Source organism: Corvus moneduloides, chromosome 2, assembly GCF_009650955.1.
Source record: "Corvus moneduloides isolate bCorMon1 chromosome 2, bCorMon1.pri, whole genome shotgun sequence".
NCBI classification, from domain to species: Eukaryota; Metazoa; Chordata; class Aves; order Passeriformes; family Corvidae; genus Corvus; species Corvus moneduloides.
The window spans coordinates 42,477,935-42,503,141 of NC_045477.1; the positions used below are offsets into that span (position 1 = coordinate 42,477,935).

Sequence of the window (25,207 nt, forward strand, 5' to 3'; positions counted from 1 at the left end):
ACCTTTATTGTTGAAACATGTTCCTGAATGAGTTCCTAGACGATTTCACTAAATGCCCGTGCAAATGAAGTTGTAAAACACGGGATCCAATCTTGTTAACACTCCCTTCCAGAATTATGACATTGGAAAAACTTCAGAAGGAAAAAGGGAAATATATGAAATGATTATTTATCTTCCTCTGTTTCATGTATTTCTACACTGTTGTGAATAATTATGTCCTTAGAGTAAAAAATAATATAACAACCACAAAAAAATACTAGAATACCTCAGTGCCTTCTGTAATACAATTTAATGTTTCTACGGCAACTCAATCAAGAAAAGCATGAAAAAAGTACCAAGAAATAATGGCTTTAAGTGATAATGATAGGGAGGAATTTCAACCAAATTTGCAATCAAATGAGGCTCACGCATAATAGCTATCTAGGTCTTGCTCCAGACCATTTTTGCTCTACAGATCTGTGAAGCTTAAAGGAAAAGGCAATTTTTAAAGAGGTTCAAGGGAAACAATTTACTATGCAGATACCCAGACTAAGCCAACAAACTGCACAGTTACAACTGGGGGCTTTGAATGTGAAGTGTCCAGTGTAGAGACCAGACCCCAGCTGTGCACACCCACCTCCTCCTGAACCAGCACAGAGGAGGAGGGACTTTTTCCGGAGAGGTTAGGACACTTTTGACTCCTAGGCAACTTGAGGTCAGCAGCGGAAAGCAGGACACACTCGACTCACTAACAAACTCCTGGAGTCAGGTCCACCCTGGAGCTCCCACTCCAGGGAGTGCTATAACTTTGTGAGAGAAGAGCAGATCTGGGACAGGCAGCTGGCCACAAGCATGCTGGACCTGTCCCGTGCCTTCACGACCACCATCACTGCTCCCCCTCCAGCTTTCCAAGTCCCTCAGACCCACAGAAGGGAGAGCAGAGGCAGAGGTGCCAAGACACAGGGGATGTGGGAAGAGAAGGAGGAAGAAGGTGGAGGGTGACAGCCTTGGCAAGCCGAAGTTGCTAAATGCTGTAACTAGATGGTCAGACTTTATTTCACAGATTTTTCTCCCCTGTCCCTGGTCCTTTATCTTATATTGGGACAGCTAAATATTCACATGTATACATATAGTTTTCAACCTTATACTGTTAAAGACCATCCTTGTATCTTTTTGTATTTTCCAGAATCAGTCTGAGTTTTAATCCCATTGAACCCTTTCATCTGACATGGGTTGTTTACTATCTATACCTTGTTTCAGAAGGGCAAATGTGCTACAAGTGATACAAATCTACTTTAATTATTCTCTAGAAAAATAATCTCCTTTTGTTTCTCTAAATGGTACTGAAATGTGAAGTTAATACAAAAACCGCAAGTACACAAAGATAATGAAGGATGTTTCTGTTAAGCTCTGTGGTGCATTATTTGTGCTTCATGTAGAGTGCTGAACTAAGTAAAAGCTTGATCTGCATCAAATGTAGTGAACTTCACTGACTTCCTTGAAGATTTATAAACGAGAGGCCAAGGAGTCAGGCTGCAAGGCTGCTTGGCTGCGTGAGTAACAGTGAGAAATTCCCCCAGTCATTCTGGCACGATGCACAGGAGATGGAGCTGATCAATAAATTCCAAATCACTTGCTTTATTTTCTCCAGAAAATTTTCAGTCTGGTATACAAATAAACAACTACCATGCAAATCCAAACTCCAAACATAAGAAAAAGCAAGGGAATTAAGAGATTTGCATGTATCTTGTGCACCATGTTCCAAGAAAGGCCCCAGAAGTAGCCCTTTGTTGGAGAAGCTTACGAAGGGAAGGAAAAAAGGCAGTGTAAAGGTCCTTCATTTCATCTCATGCACAATACCATATGTTTTTGCATGCTTCATTAATGCTCCCTGGTTTACTGACTAGAAACACACTGAGTCCAACCTTCAGGGGTCAGCAGTGTTCAGCATAACTATGAACTGTGCTCTAGGCGACTGTGGGGACTATGGCATAAGGGCTGACTCTGCACAGTATTAATCCTGCAGTTTTAGGTTGGACAGTTTGGAATCTGAAAACCAGCTAAGTACAAATCATCCCCCATCTCACAAATACCACCAATAACCTGTACAGGGCTCTTCTCTGAAATAAAGAAGTATTTCATTCAGAGGGTGCACTTAGAGATTACTCTTGTAAATAGATTTTCTAGATTGCAAATTCTCTGTTTACTCATAGTTTTGAAATGAGATAAATACAGCAGCCTTTCCTGAGCTTTTTAGTGCAGAGAGTTCTGTGTCTTATGAGTGATAACATTCCTTTTTGAAAAGTCTAATACTATCTGCCTGTCTTTATGTTCTTTGGAATAAAACATGCTAAATTCAGCAGTGTTTCTGTGGCTGTGCTGAAATACAAACAGCATAAAGAAAGGCTGATGCTTCACTGTCTCATTTTTTATGCCCAGTGGTCTTTCATAGACTGTTCTGCCTGAATTTGAGTTTTAGTAGATTACCTTCAAATTAGAGCTCAGGACGTACTTACAATTTAATGCCTTATTCCACTGGAAGCCTAACAATTTAAATGCAAGGGAGCAAAATCTTTATAGTTTTGCTCTGTCTTGAGAATGTGCTGTTTATGAACTCTTTTTAGCATACACAGGCATACATGCATGCAAAGCCAAGAGATGGAAGTGAAATGACTCAAACAATGACTCTTTCCTGTTACAACATTATTGCTATTCCAGGTTTTCTTATTCTTGTTAAAGGACAGTGGATTGAATAAAAAGGGAGCAAGAAGTGTGATGGATAGGAAAACGAAATTATGACAGTATAATAAATTAATGCTTACCATTTCCTGAGTGTTTGCAAAATCTGCCTCTTTCGAGCTACACTGCACCAAAAGCATTATAATATTAATCAGGACAATACAAAGGAATACATATTTGTATCAAAATCTACTTAAGAGTACTGAGCATTCCTGCTCCCTAAAAACATAACCAAAATAAAAACAACAAAAAAAGAGGAGGTTTTCATCTCGTTGAAACAGTACATGATACACTACTAATGCTTCTGCATATACAGAGGTATGTTGACATCTGGTTAAAAATACAGTCTGAGCCTGCACATTGTCTTGCATGCAGAATTTTATTGCATGCAGAATAAACTACTCTTTATCTGAGAATCACAGCCCCATAACCCCTCAAGGTATTTTTATTTGACCTCAAATGAACATGAAAAAGGGGTTCACAGGGCAGCCATTTCTTTGCTATTTCTGCAGCATCTCTCAAGGCAGTGGCAGTGCAGTTTCAGCATAGAAAGTGTTAGTGCTTCTGAAACATGTTATTAGAGTAAATCTTGAACTGAACTTGACTTTATTTTATATTTAATGACATGATGTCAAAAGTACTTTGACCTGCATTAATGCAGTTGCTGGAATAAAATTACTTTCAGTCATTTAGTGTTTTGATACCACGGTTAGCTACACCATCCAGTCTTCAAGAACTGATGCTCTTTTACACTGCAATCTGTCTCTCACCCCTATTATCCCTAGGAGACTTACCACAAGAGAGTAACATATCTTGAATCCAGGTTTAGCCACAAAGTAGTCATCAGATTTGAAGGTTATCTTTATGTGATTTGTTCTTGATGTTATTCTTGGAGGTACTTCCTTGTGTCCGCACCACCGTCCTCGAATAACCGTGCTGGTCTCTGATACATCTTCCACTTCCACAAAGTCATACCTTAAAAAGAGTATGAAGAATTAGTTTTTGCTAACTTTGATTACAGAGGGTGCTTGCAAATTTACAGGAGCACAGCTGGAAACACAAAGACAACTGTTCCCTGTTCTCCACTCCAAAACATCAGACTAAATATTACAAATGGTGGACACGCTCATGTGGCACAAAATAAACTAAGCTGCAAACTACTGCCTGAGTGCTCAAATGACTGATTTCTGTGCTTCTGGAACATGACAGTATTTGCTACCACATTAAAATAGCAGTAAGAGGCACTTGCATGTGCTTAGTATACAGTAAGCATACACATTGCGTTTCATGTGGTGGGTAAATAATTTAGAGACCTGATAAAATATTATTTAAGGCAGGCTGCCCAACCTGAGCAGCTGCAAGCACTTGTGCACTTTCTGGTGGTTGCCCAGCTCCCTGCAGCAGCAGCCACAGGCTCCCGCCTGCTGTGTCAGTAGGAGGGCTAGAGCGGGGCAGCCACTGTGCCAGGAGCAAAGGGGGATGCTGGAGGGACACAGGGCAGTGCATGCTACCGAAAGGTGCTTTTTAGGACCTTCCTTGTAGGTGTCACATTGCTCCTGTAGTTGGTTTGGAAATATTTATGTCTAGCTTTCAAGCAGGAAAGTATGCAGCTGCTCTGTGTGCTGCAGTGCGGAGTACAGTTATTAAGCTGGAGAGTAAAGAGGACAGAGAATACAGTTCTGATCTTACTAAATCTATGACAAAATGTCTCTCAATATCTTTGGAGCCAGAATTAGGCCCCACACATTGCAGCCAGAGAGGCAGAGGTGATTACAAGAGGGGCAGGTTGAGTGCCATCCTCACAGTACAGTTAAGCCTTAAAACTCTGGAGATCTTTATCAGGAATGTTTCCTATTATCAAAGCATCTGCTCCCTCCAAAGATGGAGTTCAGGACTGTTAAGTGATTCTTGCTAGCAACGCACTGCTTCCCACCCCCAGGTCTGTGGGCCAAGTACCCTCCTCCTTACCCAGTTGTGGGAGCTGAATAGCTCTGTAAATAACAGACCTGCTTTTCTTTTTCTGCTGAGAGCCCACGAGAAAAAACCCATAAGTACTATGTGGTTTGAGAATATCGACCCTGGTGCTTTTATATTCACCAGCCCCAAACTGCACAGAACAGAAAATAACAGATCCACCGTGACCGAATCACTTAAACCTGCCCGAACTCTGCTGAAATATTATTTCTTTGTAACACACCAAAATTTAGCTCCAGGCAAGGGTAAACTTGTCTCAATCTCTCTCCACTGTCCCCAGCTCCCAGTCCCTGGTGGTAACAGATGTAGTACCCAGCAGAGCTCCCAAGAATCCATTCCAACCCCCCGGGCAGCAAAAAACTGAACGCCTATTGCAACACAAGGGGTTGTTCAGCAGAAGATAACCTTGTAAGCTTTGGTGAAAGCTGTCCTGACTGGCCTCCCCACTTTTGGAAGCCCAGAAGCCAGACTAACTAGCAAAACCACGGAAAATCTATGGACTTTTGAGATGGGCTTGTATCTCTTTCAACAGCAGAGGTTTTGCTGCAATGATCATGGAAGTAGGTGTATTCTCAGTTGCTTCTGTGCATCCAAGGAGCCTCAGAGGCTGGGTAATTTAATTGCTTTTCAGAATCATCTCTTATCAAGAGCCTGTGGAAATGCTAACAGCACTTCTAGAACATTCTGTAAGACCTTGAATATTTCCTCTCCTTCTTCAGAAGCTGTGAAGAAATATAGCTCTGCTAAAATATACCTTTTCATTCCTCAGCCTGAATGAATTTCAATCAGTTCAGTCTTAATAGTATGCAAATTACAATAATTAGCATTAATGAAAAATCGAAAGAAAACACTAGGAATTTTCTGGAGAAAAAACTTAAGGTCAAAAGCAAATACAAAAGCAAGGTAAGGTGCAGAGGTCCTGAATTACTTGTTCAGTATGCCCAGCCTTCAAGCATATGCTCAGCTCTCGGCATTCATTTCAATTATAACAGTCCTGGCTGTCTCTCTAAAGCAGCACTGCAGGGATTGTCAGGGACTGAAGTTGCAGAAAGGATCTAGTTTTGAAAAATATATTGAGAATTAGCAAAAAATCTAACTGCACACAGTACTTAGCAGATTTAAAGCTATCACAAGCTATCTGACCAAAAACTTCCTCACTCTGGAAATAGTACTACCCAAATAAAGGTCTTCCAGAAATTCTAGGGAAAGCTTTATGGCAGAAAAGGATGTGGTATTTCTCCAGCTTCTATAGACACTATGGATGATGGAAGGTCTTTGCTTTTCCCTGCATTCTAAATTAGCTGCTCTGGAAAAAAGCAGGCAGCCTGTCTTCCAAGATGTTCTCCAAGCACATAATGCCAGTAACAGCTTGACTTTCCCTCACTGTGCCACCACCTTTCATGGCTTTTGACAGTGAATACTTCATCTTTTTTCCACAGTAAATTAACCCTCTCTTTCAAAGTTGTGATGCTTTAAGGTCAGCTACAGTTTATCCACTATGTAAATATTAACAGGCCGCTTCTGTGTGCATTAGGCTCTGAATCTTGGAAAGCATTTGGGGTACTGGGAGGATACTGTTGTTACTGACTCTGCTGCTGATCTTGGACCAACATCACCAGAGCAGAGCAGACCTGCCAAAGAGTAGGGAAGGAGAGCCAGTTTTAGGCTGCATTCTTTTATTACTACATGGGAAACAAACCTGCAGGAACCATTCTCTCTGTCAGTAATGCAGAAAATTTAACAAAGAAAAATAAAGGAAAAAAAGTCCACCCTGTAAGATGCCTGCAGAGATGCCAAACCCTACAAACACAAATTATTTGACAAAGATAAGAAGAGGCTGGGTGTGCAGAAACACTAACAACCCAGTTTTCTGCACAGATAAGGTGCAAGTAACAACATGATCAGGCAGAATTGGAGGCTGAGACTTGAGCATTTTATGTAAGTAGCATCACAGCAATCTGCCTTTTGGAGGGCATGGGAACCTGTTTTCTCCCACAGAATAGAGAGCTGAATAAAAGAAATACAAGCACATGGATTTATACTGTTTTAGTGAGTGTTGGCAAGATTCACCTCTGTACTCTACTAATGCAAAGCAGTTTATCCACCTAGGTTAATCAGTCAGATCAGCTGAGCCTAAGGTCACTTTTGTTTAAAAGGGGAACCAAAGTAACTGGGATATAGCAGGGCATGCTTAAATAGATTTATATATATCAGCATGCACCAGCACACTGATGTTTGTGGACCTATATTCAATAGTTTTAAAAGGAACTGTAGCAGTGAAGAGTAGCAATAAAGACAAGCAAGTACTTTGAACATAATTATATTTCTCAATGCATTTTTATCTGTCCCTCTCACCCCAATATAAATGCTTACCTACTCACTCAAACCTCCTAGAGCCTTCCACCTACTGAAAAAGATGTTTCTTGCCTGGCTGAAACATGACAGTGGTGATAGAGGACAAAATCCTATTAAAGTAGTACCTGTGTTGTCAGATAGCTGGATTTGAGCATACAAGTACCGTGTGCTTAAAACGCTATAGAAGGACTAAAATCTGAGAAAACTGCTTCAGGTCCAGGAAAGCTCAGTTTATTTATAAACTCAACGATAAATTTCAGCTGGGAGGGCCCCTTAAAGGTCTGTCCTCCTTGCAAGGACATCCTAGACCCAGCCAGAGATGCCCTGGTTTTGCTCTGCAGTCTCATGCCAGTGAGTTCAAATGAGGTCTTAAGGAGCCCTTTGCAAACTTCCGCTTGCTACTCACCTGCAGATCTCATTTTCAGGTTCCTCCAGTCCAAACTGATTATCAAAAGCCAGCTGGATCCTGGTGCTCTCTGGGGAGTAGAGCCGCCACGTCAGCAGGAGGTTCCTGGGGTAGCTGCTGGGGAAGCGAGGACTGTGGATGCAGCCATTCCCTGCCACGCTGATGGTCTCTTCTTTTCGGTACAAGTCTGTGAGGTGATTGCTCTCTGTTAGTAGTCACAACTTGTAGAAATTAGTATGTTGTTCCAGTTACAGGAAGGCAAAAAACACAACAGTTTATAATACAGCACAATTATTTGCATTTCAAGTCTATAAAAAGTTGGGTCTAGGAGCAATTATTATTAAATAGGAAGTACAGTGTATTTTCTCTTAATTCAATCCCCTATTAAACAGTAAGAACACCAGAACTCAAGTATATAGACTCTTTATTTTATAAGAAATGTATCATTATTTTTACATTTATATTGAGTATATAATTTCCTTCTCACCACTTTGGTTTTAAAAGAGAATTAAACTTTAATAAAAGCTGCAAGCTTGAGAACAATGAAATAAGACAGACTGAAATAAAAAAGGTAAATAGCCCTGCTTCCCGAATTTTGTGCTCTGGGGAGCAATGCCCTCTGAACAAAAGCAGCTATGAAGGGCTGCAGGAAAGTGAGTATGGGTGAATTTAAATTTCTTTACTGTGTTTAAGTATTTCCTCCCAGAAACACGTGTCAGGTCACGTTTTGATTTTATTTATACGGTGTGAACCATTTGCTGCCTATCGTTCATTAACGCAAACAGATACTCCATGCTTATACCGATGTAACTGAGGCCAGATTCTGTCCCACCAATCATCCTACTCAGTAATTTCAAGACAAATAGCCAAGTCTTTACTTAATTATAATTCCACAGCTTCTGCCTGAGCAAATATTCAATTGTTCCTAAAGTTTACTTATACTGAGGTAAAGCCTCTGCTGCTGTAAATCCCTGGCTCCAAGGATTACAGGAACTTTGGCAAGACCCAGCTCTCTAAAAGTCAAAATGTCTTCTCAGTTGCACCATACACTTGCATGGCCCAGCTGTTTCTGACACTGGAATTCGGGTCAGTTTGCATCAAAGAACTGCAAACAACCACTCTTCCGTGCATTAACAGCTTTAGTATGGGGAAATGTTGAGGATTAGAAGCTCCAAGGCAGCATGGAGATCACAGCAGGTTTCAGTTCCCAGTCAAGACACACACCTCGGAGCCTCCACCTGTGGGACAGCTACCTGTGCTCCCTCCCCATGTAATGTTTGGGGATCAACATGAATTTGGACACTTGTTTTCATGTAAACACCCAACTCTGGTGTCTTTATCTTAAACTGAACATCACTCTGCTGAATGCCAGGTCAACCTCCAGTTCCACTGCAAGCAATAGAAATAGAAAACTGGTGCCTTCTCCTGAATTTGGCTACTGAGGAAGAATAAATGAGGGAAAAATATCTCCTTCAAGCCATTCTGTGAACACTGGAAACATGAAACCAAACCAACCAGCCTCAGCCATCTGTCACACACACTAATCTAAGTCTTCACTCTTAAAATAAAATCTAACATGTGACTGAAGTTTTCTAAGCTCTTTATATAAAATAAATATACTTGTTTTATGAATGCTCATTAAAAACAGGAATCCAGACAAATGGTACAAACTTCATGATTAGCACATCTATTTTTCAGGTTACTTTTCACTGCTTCCTGGCTGTAAATACCTCCCTGCACACAGCTGTAAGCAAAGCATGGTTGTCTAACAACAATTCATTGTACTCTTCTGACAGAGAAGTAATTCTAGCTTCCAAACAAGCCGAAACTCAGAAGACAAAAGCCCGTGTTTCCTATAAAACTATCTCCACAGATCTAATTGTGACATCTTTCTAAGATGCTTTCACACCCTGAGTCACCCTTTCAAAGCAAATGCAGCCCTACCTCACAAAGTACAGAACTAGCCAGTTTTGTTTTGTTCTGCTTTGACCAAACAATTTGCATTGGAAAAGTACCAATTTGGTAAAAATAAAGACCACCCACCTATTAGTTTTGTTGCGATTTTCATCAGGGACATCTATGCTGAAGTCTGTTTTGTATTTGCTTTTATTCTAAAAAAAGGGGAAAAAAGACATCTGTGGGGGTTTTTTTTCCCCTAATCTGGAATGAAACAAAATGTCCAGCCAACACTACTGAGCTCTTACTGAAATGCTGAGGACCTTTGGACTCTGAAAACACCCAGTACACCAAGAGGACAAGATATTTCACAGGACTTTATCCAAAATTTCCAAGAAAAGGGATAAAAATAAAACAGACTTGATGATAACAAATTCTAGTGGAAACAACCATTCCCTAAGTCAGAACAAAAGTTACTGCAGTAAAACATGGCAAAACTCCTCCTGTGCCTGAGAGTCCTTTACTCTTCTTTCTTGGACAGCAAACTGTTGCCATTTTCCCTCTGTCACCATGCATTTCACTGTGTGGTTCAATCTGGTTCATGATTCTGAGGGAGAAGTTCCCTTTTCCCAGGTAGTCCTAGCACAGGCTTTACCCTGGTGTCGTCAGCTGCTGAAATTAGAGTTCTGGGGACAGTATCTCTTAAATGTGCTCATACATACACCCTCAAACAAAACATCTGTGCACTTTACACAGCACACCAGATGAGAATGAACACTACCTGCGCTCTTGTACACCAAGAAGAGGGTCTGTCATGGCTTTTCATTTAACTTCAACTCTGAATCCCACAGACCATGGTGCTCCGCCTGCAAGTCAATCACACCTGACCAAGACCAGGGCTGAAATGTCATGGCTGGCACAGCTCTGCAGTATCCAAGTTGAACAGGTACATGGAGCAATAGAGCTGCATGTGTCATGAAGCTTAAAAATCAAAGCACAGTGACTTGTTATTTGTATCATGGTAAATGCAGCAGTTATAAAGTCATTTTAGAGGAAAGGCTGGAGAGAAGCATGGGGAGAAAATTCTCACGATAGTAAAATAAGAGATATTCAAATATTGCACTCTGAGGAAAAGTTTGTTCCACAAAGGAAGAAAGTATGTTTGATGAGAATGACCACACGTACTGTTTCTATAGCCTACATGGGATGAAATCTAAAGCTACTTGGAGCCTTCCCCTGACACTGGAGCAGACTCTTCCGGAGCTCGGAAACAGCCTGATTCCCTCTCACCTCCCTCACCATGCACTAAATTACAACCTGAAGTGGTGTAGCCAGCTCTGGAATCAAACACGCTAGAATCTTCTAAGGGGATTTTTATTGGGATTTCACAGTGTAATCAGGCTTAGATAGAACACAGTCAATCCAGACTCACTCTCAAGAGGTTGGCTCCTTGTGAATCATCAAGCATCTGGGAAACAGCTTGAGGAGATGCGAGCAACTCCCGCACTTTTTGTATCAACAAAGCTATGAGACTAAAATAAGACCTTTCCAAGCAGATAAGCATTGTCCTCATCAGATACACTGGGGGAACTCATGGAAATTACACATTAGGCAAGGGGAAAGTCAGGATAAAAAACACTTAATAAAAGATACAGGCAAAGGGAGAGACAGTGCATCTTTCAAGGCACTGAACTGTCCCATGTTGCAACACAACACAGTGCAGCACTACACAGTGTCCTCAATGTCACATTCTAACTGTATTCCATAACGCTTCATGGGAGTAAATAAAACATGACAGTGCATAATGCACTGCCTGTCACATTTACTAAAAAGCATATAAAATCATTTCACAAGGAATAAAAGCAGGTGTTAAGTCATAAGACAAAAAGGCCATTTAGACCATACACAGAAGGAAGATATTCTAGATGGCAGGAGGCACAAACACATCCTTGCACTGGGGGAGAAAAACTATCTCATAAGGAAGATGAGTGGGAAGGAATCTAGAAGACATCCTTTTTGTGAGGCAATTCCCTGTAGAGACTCTGAGCTAATTGGGAAGCAGCTTGTTCTGTATTTTATTTATCTGAACTAATCTCTCTTTTTTTTCTCTTAATTCTTTTGCAACCACTAATTTTAAACATATTGGCATACGTGATAGTCCAGCTGTCCAAATTAGAGGAGCACCCATTTAAGTGCTCAAGGCAGCTGCATTTTCCGAAGTGCTTGCCTTTGTCCCCCTGCAAGGAGTGCAGCTGGGTGTCAGAGTGGGAACTGGGAGGTACAGTTCAATATTCAGGAAAATGTGCTTGTCTCAAAACTGTCCCCACCACAGGTGCCCAGCACACCTAATGTTTCCCTTTCCCAGCTACGCCATGCTACACGAACAGCAACAATCAGAAACACAAATCTCATCCTGTGTTTTCTCTGGATGCCTGCACTTCCTTTGGAGCTTTAGCGGAGTATCAACACTTTCCTCTTAAAGCTACTCCTCCTAGTCATGACATGCCTATTACTACAGACAGAAGTCTGATTGTATCATCATCATCATCAGAAAATGAATTCCTTCACTAAGACAATAGTCATAATAATACAAAAAGAACCCCAGCCAACCCAAAAGGCAATTTCTACCTGATAATAGCTAATCTGACATCTGTTCTAGGATATATCCAGCAAGGAGAGTCTGTAAGTTTCAACTCCTTTAGAAAGAGGAAGAATTCAGAAAATAACCTTGTCTAAGGACCTAACCAACAATATGGAATACTTAGTTTCACTTAAGGTTTCTGGAATTTCAGCTTCACTTCCTAAGGTGTTGTGTGTAAGTTTGCTTCTGTCTTTCTTCCCCTTGGGGAAGTTGTCCAACCAACACTGATACAGTGGTAAAGGCTGAAAAAATACCACACTCTGACATGTTTTATGACAAGAAATATACCCTCTGAAATGCCATGGAGTGTAATCTGATGAGCTCATCCTCTGGTACAGCTGAGGAGAGAGTTTCTGAGAACCATGGTGAAGTTCATTTTACTATTTGCGAAAGTATTTGTTATTTCAGGAAAAGACCTTGGGATTTTGCATGTGGGAGTTTTCCAGATATAACTCTCCACCCCCATAGCTGTTGTCTTCAAAAAAAAAAAAAAAAAAATACAGCAGTCAGTGGTTTGCCACCAGTTTTTAAACAAATGAGATAACCTTCAGGGAGAATAATAGCTCTTCAGTTCCTCCAGTTGAAAATTAGCCTGATCTAAATAGCTGAATCCACAGAGAAGCAAAGAACAGTAAAACACTTTTGAATCCAGACCACAAATCAGTTCATCTCGGGGACAGGCATGCCAAGTGAGCTGTATTTATGGCAGCCTGTTCAGACAGTCACTGGCTTTTTTTTTCATTCCCCACCCTCCTGCAATAAGCAGAAACTTTACTTGTTATCCATAAAGTTCTGTGTAAATCAGATGAAAAGATGACAGAGTTCATTGTCAAAATATCATATTCCATAGTTGGTCACATCTTGTTGGGAAGATGTAAAACTGTAAGATCATTTTCCTTGTTAAAAATGGAGGTTTTCTGGATTTGCATTTTTATTTTTTGTGGGTTTAAGTTGACATAAACAATAAAATAAATCCTCGACAGTGAACACAACATCACACTTCTGCTCTCTAATGCAGAATATAACACCATGTGGTAGTACCAGTCCTAAACATCTCTGCCCTTTTAACAACAGAGGCCTAACACACCTAAGTCAGCTCTGCTCCCACCACGATTCACCAGCAGTTCTCCAAGAAGGCAAACCAAGGGAGGGAAAGAACTGAGATGGTCAGTGATGAAATGGGCACAGCACAATCCCAGCCAGGCTAAAAGTTGCAAATTGTCTCTTGTGGAAGCATTAAACTGAGAAACAGCCAATCTGGTATAAGGATGCATATTTAGGAGTATATTGGGATAATGGATCCATCTAAAACATCACTTCAAGTTGCTTTCAGCTTTATACAACTTCAATAACCCCATTTATTTCAAGGACAAAACAAACTTATAGTTGAGCTCATACTTAAGGAGTTTGCTGGATCAAGACCCAAAAAAAAAAGAACAGCATTTTAACACCACCTCATGTGTTACTTACCACTCAGCAGATGAGCAATTAAAAAGTGAACCTAAATCCCACTGGAGTTGATGAAAGACTATCAGTTTCATTGGTTTGCCACTGGACTTCAAAGAAGAAGCTCCAGGTACCTGCTCCTTCTCTTATCAACAGGCCTCTTCTTTTTATCAGGAGCATGAAAGATACTCCAGGCAACATCAGAGTTCATATCTAAAGCACGACCTGTTCTGTCACAGAGACAATATCAAAAGATGATCTCAGCAAAATTCAGACCTCACAAGCAATCAGCTCCCTCCAAGTCCCTGAGCTGTGTGCAGATCATTGCTAGAAGAATATATCCAAAGAGGACTTACCAAAGAAACAAAAAATTGAGCTGTACTCGAAGTAAGTAAAATTAGCCAGTGCACAACACCAGAAGAGAAGGCATCAAAGAATGAAAACACTCCAGACATCTAAAATTCAATTCAGAGCCATCATCCATTTGATAACAGAATGGTTAGTAGAGCAACCCCACTAGTCTTGGTCAATCTGTGGTTGAACACGACCTCAGCAAAGACCACTTATGAGAATATTAAATGAGCAATTGATAAGGAAGTCCAGGCACATAATTCAAAGAGACGGCCTGTCTCTACGCTTCTCACTATAAGAAGCATGATTTTATTTACATTTAATAATACTATTTTCCCCGTGAAGTGGTCACCGTCGTAACTGCACTTTGCATACAGAACTAAAAAACAGTCCTGAAATGAAGAACAGGTGGGACTCCATTTTGGTGGGGTGAAGGCTGTAACTCTCCTTTTGCCCACTTTGGTGAGGTCCTTGCTCAGTCTTCCACAGATGAATACTGAGAAAAAAATTCCGTAATTATTTTTGCAAAGATACCACGCTCAGTGATGTTTGCTTTTAGCAGTGACACATATTATTTGCTTTTATTTGAGTTCTTGATAGAGATTTTCTTCTACACAGAAGAACATACTGAATATCTTATAGTAAATCAAAAGTGTCTTTAGAAAAGTAACATGTGTAAGGCCAACATCTAAAACACTTTTTCAGCTGCTAGTTCTTTCATGATGGGTGGTAGTGTTGCAGTGCATCTCTCTGTTGGACTCTTAAACCAACAGCAAACTGAGTATTTTTTTCTTGGGATTTCATAATTAAGTATGAAAGTGGATATCAAGAATATGTAGCTCTAATGATGTGCGGTAAGACTAATGCATATATCCCCATGATCATGAGCATAAAAACACATAAAACCTTGAGAAACCGTGAGAAAAAAATACAGAGGGAAATGATTCTCCTGGTGCTGCAAAGAGCTTAAGGGAAACATGATAACTGAAACAGATGTTTGCAGTGAGTGCCAACGTCTTTGGAAGAAAGCTGGTACATAAAACTTGTGTAGTGCCTTGGACAAGATGATGCCAAGTAGAGACACAATTGCTATTAAGCACAAATAGCAACACTGGATATTGGCTCATACCATTTTGCAAAGAAATAGCACATTGTGGACTTAGACACTCAGAATCTTCCTGTTGAGGCAGTGGCTTCAAGAAAGTAATCTTTTATGGGAAGCTTCCTTCTAATTCTCCTGGTGCAATGAAAATTTATTCCTTTTCCGTTTTCCCTTCATTATTTTTCAATTTTTTACTACCAAGCAAGGACTTCTTGCCTCATAAGTCTGGCATAGCTCAAAACTTAAGATTTTTTTTTAAGATATTGTTTTAGAAACTGTTTCACTCAAGCACTTCTAAGTCTGAAAAAGACATGGAATTTCCTTATAGAAAGAAAAATGTTAGCAGAAGGAAAAAGAAAATTCAGTCAAAAGGGAAAAGGCTTCTCATGTTGAACATATTGTAGCAGATAGGCAATTAGAGTGGGGGTCACATGTTGGAACATTAGGCAGTAAAAGAAGATCTCTTTCAAAAGACAAATCAAAGCCATTTTCTCTTGTGATGTGAATTTCCTTATCCTCTATGTCAGCACTGGAGATCTGAAATCTCTGAAATGGAGTGAAAGGTCATTTCTTATAATGGAAAATCTGGCAATAGTATTCTAACAGACATCCTTTGCTTGGACTGTGTTTGACATGGGCATGTTTTTTGTCTCTTAGAGTCCATATATCAACCAACTGGGCAAAGATAAATGCTTATGGGGATATTTCAGTTCCTCTAAGGCTGGTGCACTAAATACCTAATAGCTTAAAATTACCTAAATCTTTTAAAAAAAAGGCAGATCTCATTGTATTAAAATATGATTATTGGTAGTCTGTTCCTTTTTATGCAGTAGCCTAACAGCTAAAAAATGAACTCTATTCCAGTCAGTATCAGGACACAGCTTAATCTCCTCCAAGAAAACAGGAGCCTGTGTTGTGATTCTTCTATTTGCTTCAGAGAATTCAGATCACTTCTGTCTCCTCTCAGGGGATGGATGGGTTCTGAATGCTGCTTCAAAGATGGCTTGTCCATTTTCCAAGGAATGGATGGAGGTAAAATGCAGAAGAAATTCTTGGCACAAGGACCAGGACTCAAGATTTAGCCAAAGAAGTAAAGACCCAGAAGCTTTTCTACTTTCTACTCCAAGGCACTTTGTCATGAGTCTCTGACAGTTTAGACCAGAGCAGACCATGCCGTGGCCCCCTTTTTGCTCCCATGCCTCGGTTTTCTTCTGCTGAAAACCACAGCTCTGGTGCAAAAACGGCAGAAGATACTGAAATTTTTTCCCGCCATGAAGGCAAAGCACGAGTTGGGCCACAGGGGTGGCTTTACATCATTTACATAAGACCCATGTTGCGAAACAAAATTCCCAGTCTGGAAAGTAATTTAAGTCATGCACACTGAAAGTACTGAGAACTTGAAGTGCGGGGGATCTTTCCTGTAAGCGCTTAGGATTTTCTCTGGAGGTCTGGCATCAGAACGCTGCAGAGCTGTCATGTGGATGGATACTGCAATTCAATGAAGTTTCCAGGCACATAAAGTTCTTGGCTGTGGCCTTCTTTTATTGTTATGATCCTGCACCAAAGGACCATCTAGACATTTCCTTAGTCCTTCACCTAGGAACAAAACTACATGTGGTTAAAGTGCAGGAGAGCTCCTTCACTGCCAATATATAGGGACCAGCAGCCGGGAAGATGATACCGGCGTGTATCACCACAGCCCACAAGCTCAGGAGCTGCTGTGCCATAGGCACAACCATCTCTCATGCCAGTACAGACACATCCTGACCACCATAAGCCAAAACCAAAACTGGAAATGGAGCTGGTTCCAAAGGTTTGATTTACACACCTCAGCTTCCCAAGCCCTTTCCGGAAAAACAGCTGTTTGGCTGGTTACCAAGAGGAAGCGACTGGAAACATTCCTTCTAGGTTGTACGGGGGGATGTTAAAAAAGGGAAGAGCCTAACCTACTCTTAGGTTTGTTAAGTTCGAGGCACAAGATATTGTGTGAGCAGATGAAAACACACTGAAACCTGTGTGGAGGCAATGATAACCAGGCCTTTGCTAAGACTCCACAGGGAGCAGACATTATGTATCTTTATGTTCTGAGCAGGGCTGAGTATACTGTTGGAAAATCAGGATGTAATTAAACAATCCTTCACTTTCATGGACCTTCAATGAACTCTCACTTTTAAACAGAAATCTGGAGTCCCCCGTGCAATTGCACTGGAGACAAAGCCAAACTTCAAAGTCGTCCTTTGACTGTGGATTCAGTGAAATGTTTGACTACAAAAAAAAAGAATTGAGCAGTTACAATGAAAAATTCAGCCAGCTTTGGCTACAGAATTCACCAGCAGGAACACAAAGAGGCACATTTCACTCCTCCAACTTTCAGAAGACATGTGAGATGACTTAAGATTAACCAGCAGACACCATCAGCACCCCCTCACATTAAAGCTTCCAGAGAAACATGGTGAACCAATCAAACCCAGTTTGCCCCCACACTGCTGAAAGCCTAAAGTTGAGGAGAAATGCCTGTAGATATCATGGCAGAGGATTTAAGGGAGCAATCTCAGGTCCTGCTTTACACTTCCTGATGTAGATTGCATTGCAAAAAAGGAGAGATGCACTCAGTGGTGGTACTCATGTGGCTGGACAGCAGGGAGGACCTGGCTGTTTGGCTGAGGCATAACCAGAGTAGGTCCCTAAGAGCATGTGGAACCCAAGAGATCAACGCTAGGCCACCAAGCCCTGCAGCCTGCAGGTGAAAAGGTCTAACCTCCATCTGTTTTGGACAAAGGGGACTATTTTACTCCTGCCTCACCCCAGTTCTGTGCTGGTACTGATGCTGCACATCTGGGTGAACAGAATGTGCTGAGGTCCTGTCTGCTCAGAGGGCACAGCTGTGTGTTGACTATTAAACACAGCTCCAAGCAGCTGTTTGGCCAAAGAGGAGTCAGATAAGAAGCTTATGTCACTGAGATAAAAAGGGTGAGAAAGTCCAATAAATACAGTACTCTCACATCATTTAATTTCACGAACACTCTGTATCAGAGCTACTGAAGGGAGACAGGGACATACTGCACCATTTCCTAGGAAAACTATTTTCCACACTAATGCTTGAAACGCAGATGGCTACCTTGTCACTTTCTGGACTACCCAAACAAGTGACTTTTACTCAATTGTCTTTGCATATTTTTTGGCATCTAGGATTACAGTCCACTAAGACAAAAACCATCTCTACTTATAACAACAATGGAAGAGACAATGTCAGAAAAATGTTTTAGTTCATGTGTTTGACACAAGAAAGAAAAAAATTCATCTTGCAGAACATATATGAAAGTTGAATTAATGACAAATTTGGTGTCAAAATTGTATTTTTCTGATTTCTATTTACTGGCAAGAATTCCAGAGACCTTTTTGTTGTTTGCACTTCCAACCTGCTTCATTTATTCCTGCTTAGTTTATCTCAGTCTTATTTCTATGGAAGACATGGAAGAATAGTCCATCAAAGGATAGAATTTTATACCTTTCTTGATTTAGAGACTTCAGAAGTCCTACTTAGCAGCAGACACTCTAGATTACTCTGTCAGAAGGAATGGCAGCAACCAATTTTGGATTCCCTGGGGTGAAATGTTCTGGATCTTTTTATAGTTTAGACTGTAAATAAGAAAATACCACAACTATGACCTTAAATATCATCTGGTAAAAACTATAAGTAAATGACAACTTTGGTAAATGATAGCTTCACTGTGTGTTACTAAAATCAGTTGTGAGCAGTGTAAGTACTCTAAGTAGCACTACTACCTATCATTTGCTGGCCTCTGTATTTATTTACTTTATTTAAAGTTGTTAATTTTTTTGCATTTTCGTGGTGCTCCCCACCTCACATCAGCTCCATCCTTCTCAGACCTTCACTTCTGATTTGTTACTAAAACAAAATTCCCACTTGGTAAACCTCATGAGCTGTTACGGACACTGATACACTCCATGACTGGCTATTTATCCTCTCTGCTCACAGCTGCACTGGGCAGCTGCAAGGACCAGTGAGATGCTGGGCTTGGCTACAGCGGTAGGGGAAGGGAGCAGATACCAGCTCAGAGAGGCTGCCGGAGCACTGGTGGAATCACAGTGAGACATTTCATGCCACCTCCTTTCCACACAGCAGATTTGCCAGCCCAGTCCTTGCCCTTTCACTGCACAAAACGTGGGGCACCGTTTCAGAGCCATCACTCTCGCTGCATCACGGGCTATGAACAGGATGGAGTATGCAATGGCACAAGCTGCCCACATCCATGCTCTTTCTCCCAATTACAGGTCTGTATGCATTTTTTAAGCCCACACTGACATATGCAAACACTACCAAGATTTGTGCAGCAAATATTTGCCAAGGAGAAGGCAATCCTCCCTCCCTTCCTTCCTCCCTCCCTCCCTCTCTCTCTCTCTCTCTCTCCCTCTCTGCCCAGGAGCAGCACAGTGAGTCCTGCCTTGCATGCACTGGCAGAAGGTGGTGGCATTCCCCAAAATGCCACAGGAAACCCTGAAAGCCCAGCAGAACCCCAGGTTCCCACCGACTGAAGGTTTGTCTGCTACACAGCTGCACGGTAAAGGCTGAGAGTCTTCCCTGATTCATTCACTTTAATTAAGGGACTGGTGGTCCCCTACCTGCCAATTCAAGCCTAGCCACATACACATTTACTTGGTTATTTCATACATAAAGCTTTAAATAAAAGGCTTTTCTTTTTTGTTCCTACTTTTTAATGGATGCAGAGAACCATTCTGTCAAGAACAAAACAAATGCCCCACTAAACCCATCTCAATGGACAATTTGTTTCTTCAATGCAGCCTTTAAGTAATCAAGAAAGAATAAACATAACATTCTCCTAAGAAATAAAATGAAAACACTGTAAAAAATACCCTCACTTGTCTGAGGCATACTAAGATGTTAATAAACTCAGCTCAGACATTTACAGAAGAAGCTTGCTCACCAAATCCATTTTCATGGAGCAGTAAGACAACCTGGAACCAGACCACCTGCTTGTGTAAATCAGCAGCATCCCAACAGTGATCACAGCTATTTACACCAGCTGAGGATCTTACCAGAGCAGCAGGTGAAAAGGAGAAGAGAAAACTAATCCAAGCAGGAGCAGCAGCAGTAAGTGCCCAGTGCAGTGATACACAGAACTCATGAGAAACTGAACTAAATCAGCTCGCAGGGAAAATTCAAGGTGTGCTTGACCTATTAAACAGAGTTAAGAATTTATGCATGTTTTTTATTTGCAGGTTGAGTTGGGGAAGATTCCTAATTATATAAACATAGACTGAGTTGTTTGATTCAAAGGAAAACATTTCCATTTATTTCAAAACAAGTATTAATACATTGTTAATATTTTTGTAATTTTCAAATTATCTTCTGTGCATAAATGTAATAGCTGAATTCAGCAAAATCTGTGAATTTCATTCACTCTTTTCACACTTTCAGTGCTGTTAGAATTCGCTGGGATCAGCAAGTCAGGCACCCTTGAAAGTCTCACTTAGGTGCACTGGGGACTCCCATGTGATTCAAGAGAATGTTGGCCCATCAACCAGTGCAAACCAGTACTGTTCATGTGACCCAAACAGAGCTTTCCCCCAAACAACATTGTTCCTGTCATGGCTTTTTCCTTTCCTGGTCACACCTTATGAACAAAATTTGCACCACTGCACAGAGCTAAAACACAGATTTTGAAGTAAGAATTTGACATTAAAATACATACTTTACTGTTTATAAAATCACTCAGATGCCATACCTTTGTGGATTTTAAAAAGCTAATGTAATGTCTGTTACTGACATAAACACAGAGATACTTTCAGGGCCTTATTTCAAAATTAACCTAAAATCTTGTCATAACAGATTCCTGTATATGATACTTGACTTTGGGTTGGTTTTTTTTTCCCCCCTTTCTTTAATCATGTGAAGTATTTCCATATGGCTATAAAAAGACTGCTTTTAAGAAGCAAGTCCTGAAAGAAATGCTAACTAGTCATTAAAAGCCTAGGAATCAATTACATATACTGAGGTCTTCACATTCTCCAAATACATGTTGCTGTTTTGTCAAGATGCAGAATTATCAGTCTTTGTGTACTATAACAATTAATGAAGAAATCCAAGGGCAGAAGGAGACAGCTCAAAAAAAAAATCTGGAGGAGGTGGTTTCAAAAAAGTCCATTGGCAACAGCACTTTGTTGAAAGAAGTATTAAAGGAAAAAAAGTCAAGCCAACTACAGGTTTGAAAAAGAAAAACAATGGAAAGAGAAATTAAAAAAGCAGGGATTTATTTTCTTAAATGAGAATGAATAGAATGGATGTAGGGATTAACTTCTTTCTCCCCAAAAAGACAAGAACTCATAAACTGCACCAACTGTTTGCAGAAAGTTTGCAGAGAACGACTTTCTACCAGAACTTAACACATGGCTGATTATGAGGAAGCCAGAAGAATGTATTTTCTCTCAGAAACTAAAGGAGCAGGACACAACGACTGTCAAAGCACTTGATGCTATCATAAATATCTAAGGTTAGTGGAAGGACATGAAAGAAAGTATTACTCTCCAAATTCAACAGTGGCAGATAAGAGAAGGGAGTTTTCTTGGCTGCTGGAAAAGATATGAGACATGTTAGCACTATAAATTATTAGCATCATGGTAGTAGCAGAAATATTGTTAATATATAGTTACTTCCTGCAGACTAAGACCAAGGCTCTCTTATGGCAGGTGTTGACAAATGGGGAAACGACTGTAGTCCTAGGAGGCCATGTATTGAATAGATATTACCAAAGCAATCTAAATTTCCTTGGGATTCAGACAAAATTTGCAATTCAGGGACACTGGACACTGGATTGCTTTATAAGAAGAATCAATACATTCATCATTACTCACATTATTTGTACTCCAGATTGTGGCTACATCCAAAATACCACTTGGGCATCACATTTGTGCTACAATTCTGGCAGAATTGTATTTCTTAACTTCACTGTGAAACTTTCACCTCTCTTCTTAGGAACCTGTGAGCACCACACCTTCTGCAGGTCTTTACTCTTCACCTTCTGCCCCAGCCCACCTCCAGGAGATCCCAAATACTGACTGACTGGACACAAATTGCCCCTGATTCTGTGTTTGTAAGAGATAATAGTTCTCTTCTGGCAGATTACAAAAGCTTTTCATCAGGCATGCCATGGAGCATCGCATACCGTGACAGAAGTCAAAATGTTGATAGTCTGAATTTCTGTGCATGCAGAATTATACATTCACAGCCCTTTTTTTGAGAATCTGCATACACAGCTAAGACATTTCTGCATGCATGCCTCTGGGGATTTTTTTCCCCCTAAATGAGTACATCTATGATTAAATTATAACAGTTTTCTACATAGCATTCTTAATGTTTAGACAGATTGATAGAAGAATATATTTTACTCCCATTACTTGAAAAAGCTCTCTTACTGAAAGTAAACAGTGATTAAAGAAACCATAAACATTGCTTCATTCAGAATTAAAGCCACTTCAGCTACTTCTTTCGTAGAAGCTACGGAAAGAAGAGAGGCAGACGTGGTGCTGTTACTCCAGAGAATCTGCTCACAGCACAAATAATTTTTAAGTTTCGTCGTATTTTAACAGGAAGAAATGCAATTATCAGAATAGGTCTGGATCTCAATATGTTTTACTATCCTGCTCACTTCCATCGCCAACACGAACAAGAGAAACCAAGCAGACAGAAACTGAAAAACTCCAACAAAAATTAAGTTGCAATTAGTCATTATGAAAGGCTCTCTTGTTATAATATCCTTTATTCTAGATTCTGTTTGATTACTGCAGAAGACATCCAATGGCTTAACCACATTTTGAACAAAAAATAGAGATGTGGAGAGAAAAAGCCTCATTTTCTTGCCAAGCAGAATTAGGGGAGGACAGTATTAGTGGATGTTCATGTAGACTCCTTCTTAAGGCAGGATCTTACTCTTGTTGAAACTGTGCTAATTGCATCAGTAACAGGACTGGGCTCCAATTTTTCATTCATGATGGATTTTTGTTTCTGTGCTTCTTCTCTTCTCATCACTGCTTCATAGCTGGGAAAGACGTAAACCATATAAACAGATGGGATTTTGCTATACTAGTTAACATGTTGATCAATCACATCATCTGCTGTGTGAGCCATCCTTCTCCTCCATCCCCTCCTTTCACAATCACACAAAACAACCCAGCAGACTGCTCGTATATCATTGGTCATGACGACAGGCAACACATTTGTCAATGTGTTCCCCCCTTTGAACATAATAAGGTCTACAGAAGGTTTTCACACCTGACTTAACCACAGATACGCAATACTCAGGACAAAAGCGTGGCGCTGGTTTCTGCTGTGCAGGGTACAATGCAGGACAGACGTGCCCACAGCTTCCTGGAAGCCTTCCTCCTGGATTGGCAGAGGAGCACGCCACAATTGCCTGGGGACACCTTCAGTGACGAGATGTCTCCTCAGGACGTGGCTGTTGCTCTTAAAATGCATCATGGCAGCAACCTGTAGCCCTCAGGATTCAAGGTGTTCCCTGAGCTAGGCACCATATGGTTACACAAATCCCTTCTGCAAAAGCTGCCGTGATGACAACTGGCAGGACAGGAAAAGAACTGGAGATGGAGCACAAAAACCAGATAACTGCAACAATGACAAGTGATGGAAGAACATATAAAAAGCAAGTCATATTCACATCCATTACTAATTATATGCTCAGTGTTTGCCAGTAGAAAAATTCTATGTGGTCTGAGGGTAGAAAAGAAAGTTTGCAAGAAAAAGTAACATTTTAAATTAGACTAACTGAATTTAAAAAATCAAAATGCCTTTGGGCACACAGGATTTTCATTGATCCTCTCTTTTTTTGCATCCATGTCCCGCTGGTGAGGTTTACAAGTGGATTTTTTGAGGTCTCCCTTCTTCTTATGCCAGACTGGGGAGTGCAGGAGGGGCAGATGAAATACAGTCTCCAGACCACTGGGACCAGAACTTTTCTCCTGGAAGTGAGCACCTTGAGGAAAATGGAGAAGGGCTAAACCACTCCTGACTTAAACAACAGGCTTCTCACTGCATGCCAGTGAGATGTCAGGGCCAGACTCCATTTTTAACGAAACCCGTAAGTAGAATCACACCTACTTTATTACAAGCATTTTTAGCAGTAATTAACACACATAGATTGCAAAGCTCTTCTAGCAGCTGTGATGCTGCTGTTCTCTAAAGATGCTCAGGAAGACATCACACTGCTCCCTGCCTTAAAAGCTGCTAATAAAAGCAGACTTTAATTCTGAAGTGCATTCAGAGCACATGGGGGAGGAAAATCAATGCTTGGTCAAACACATCAAGGAAAACAACTCCTTGGCAAAATAACTGTGTTTTTCAGACTCCTATGTGCTCTGTTCAAATGCTACTGAAGTCAATGCAAAAACTCCCTTGGGAATTTGACAGACCAAGAAAACAAGGAAAAAAAAATCAAATCCAAACCCAAAACCTTGACCAAAGCACATTTAAAATCCAGCCACTATACAGCTCAGATTCTCTGGACCCAAGTGTTTTAGTATGAGAATCAGATGAAGGTGCACAAGGTCCCTTCAGTTGGTGCACATATTAGTGAGAGAATTCTGGCAACCATCAAGATTTGAACACATTTATCACTTCTGTTTAACGTTACCTGAAAGAGCTATAGCTTCTAATATTTAAACATCAAAGGAACTCAATATATCCCAGCAAAACTATTAATCTTTAAAGGCAGAATAAAGCCAGTATTTTCAACACAATGAGAGACTGAAGATTTCTCTGTATTATCTTACTATTGTTAAATAATCTGTGTCCATTCAGGGGTAGCAGCACATGCTTAAAATATTGAAGAAAAAAAATTGCATTCCAGCCGTGGCAACAGTATGGATACAATCGACTCTTGACTTTGATTCTTTTGAAGGAAAAAGGCTGAAAAATGGGTCTGTATTTATGGTAAAAGCAGTGCAAAAGTAGTTAGAGAAAGATAGGAAGAAAAAATGCTAACATTTCCCCTTTTAAAGTGGCATCTGATCTTGAATATAAAGATTCAATTATTAGTTATAAAGCCGTGTTTTCAACAGACCTTTTCATAAACCCATAAAGGAACAAACTCTAGCATTACATCAATAACTTTTATTTCACCATTTTGTCATTTTTGTGAATAGTTTACCACTAGAAAGTGGTTGCAAAAAACATATCTTAATCTCTGAATTTCTTTTAAAATCTTGCAAAGTTTTCTTTAAAAAAATACAGGCAAAGAAATTAAAGAGAAGAGAAGCAGTGGAC

General features: G+C 40.4%; 1 protein-coding gene across 4 annotated transcripts in view; it reads right to left on the bottom strand.

Annotated features, from left to right (window-relative positions):
• Positions 1–25,207, bottom strand: part of PDGFD (platelet derived growth factor D) — a 146,937-nt gene that overhangs the window by 56,711 nt on the left and 65,019 nt on the right. Inside the window, exons 2-4 of one of the 4 annotated variants that reach the window (XM_032099272.1) lie at positions 7,454–7,640; positions 3,513–3,693; positions 2,802–2,843 (exon numbers count right to left, since the gene is read on the bottom strand). In XM_032099272.1, the coding sequence (XP_031955163.1) occupies positions 2,802–2,843; positions 3,513–3,693; positions 7,454–7,640 (410 nt within the window). Of the gene's footprint in view, positions 1–2,801; positions 2,844–3,512; positions 3,694–7,453; positions 7,659–25,207 lie in introns of all 4 variants that reach the window. The other 3 variants (XM_032099271.1, XM_032099274.1, XM_032099273.1) reach the window with 3 other exon arrangements.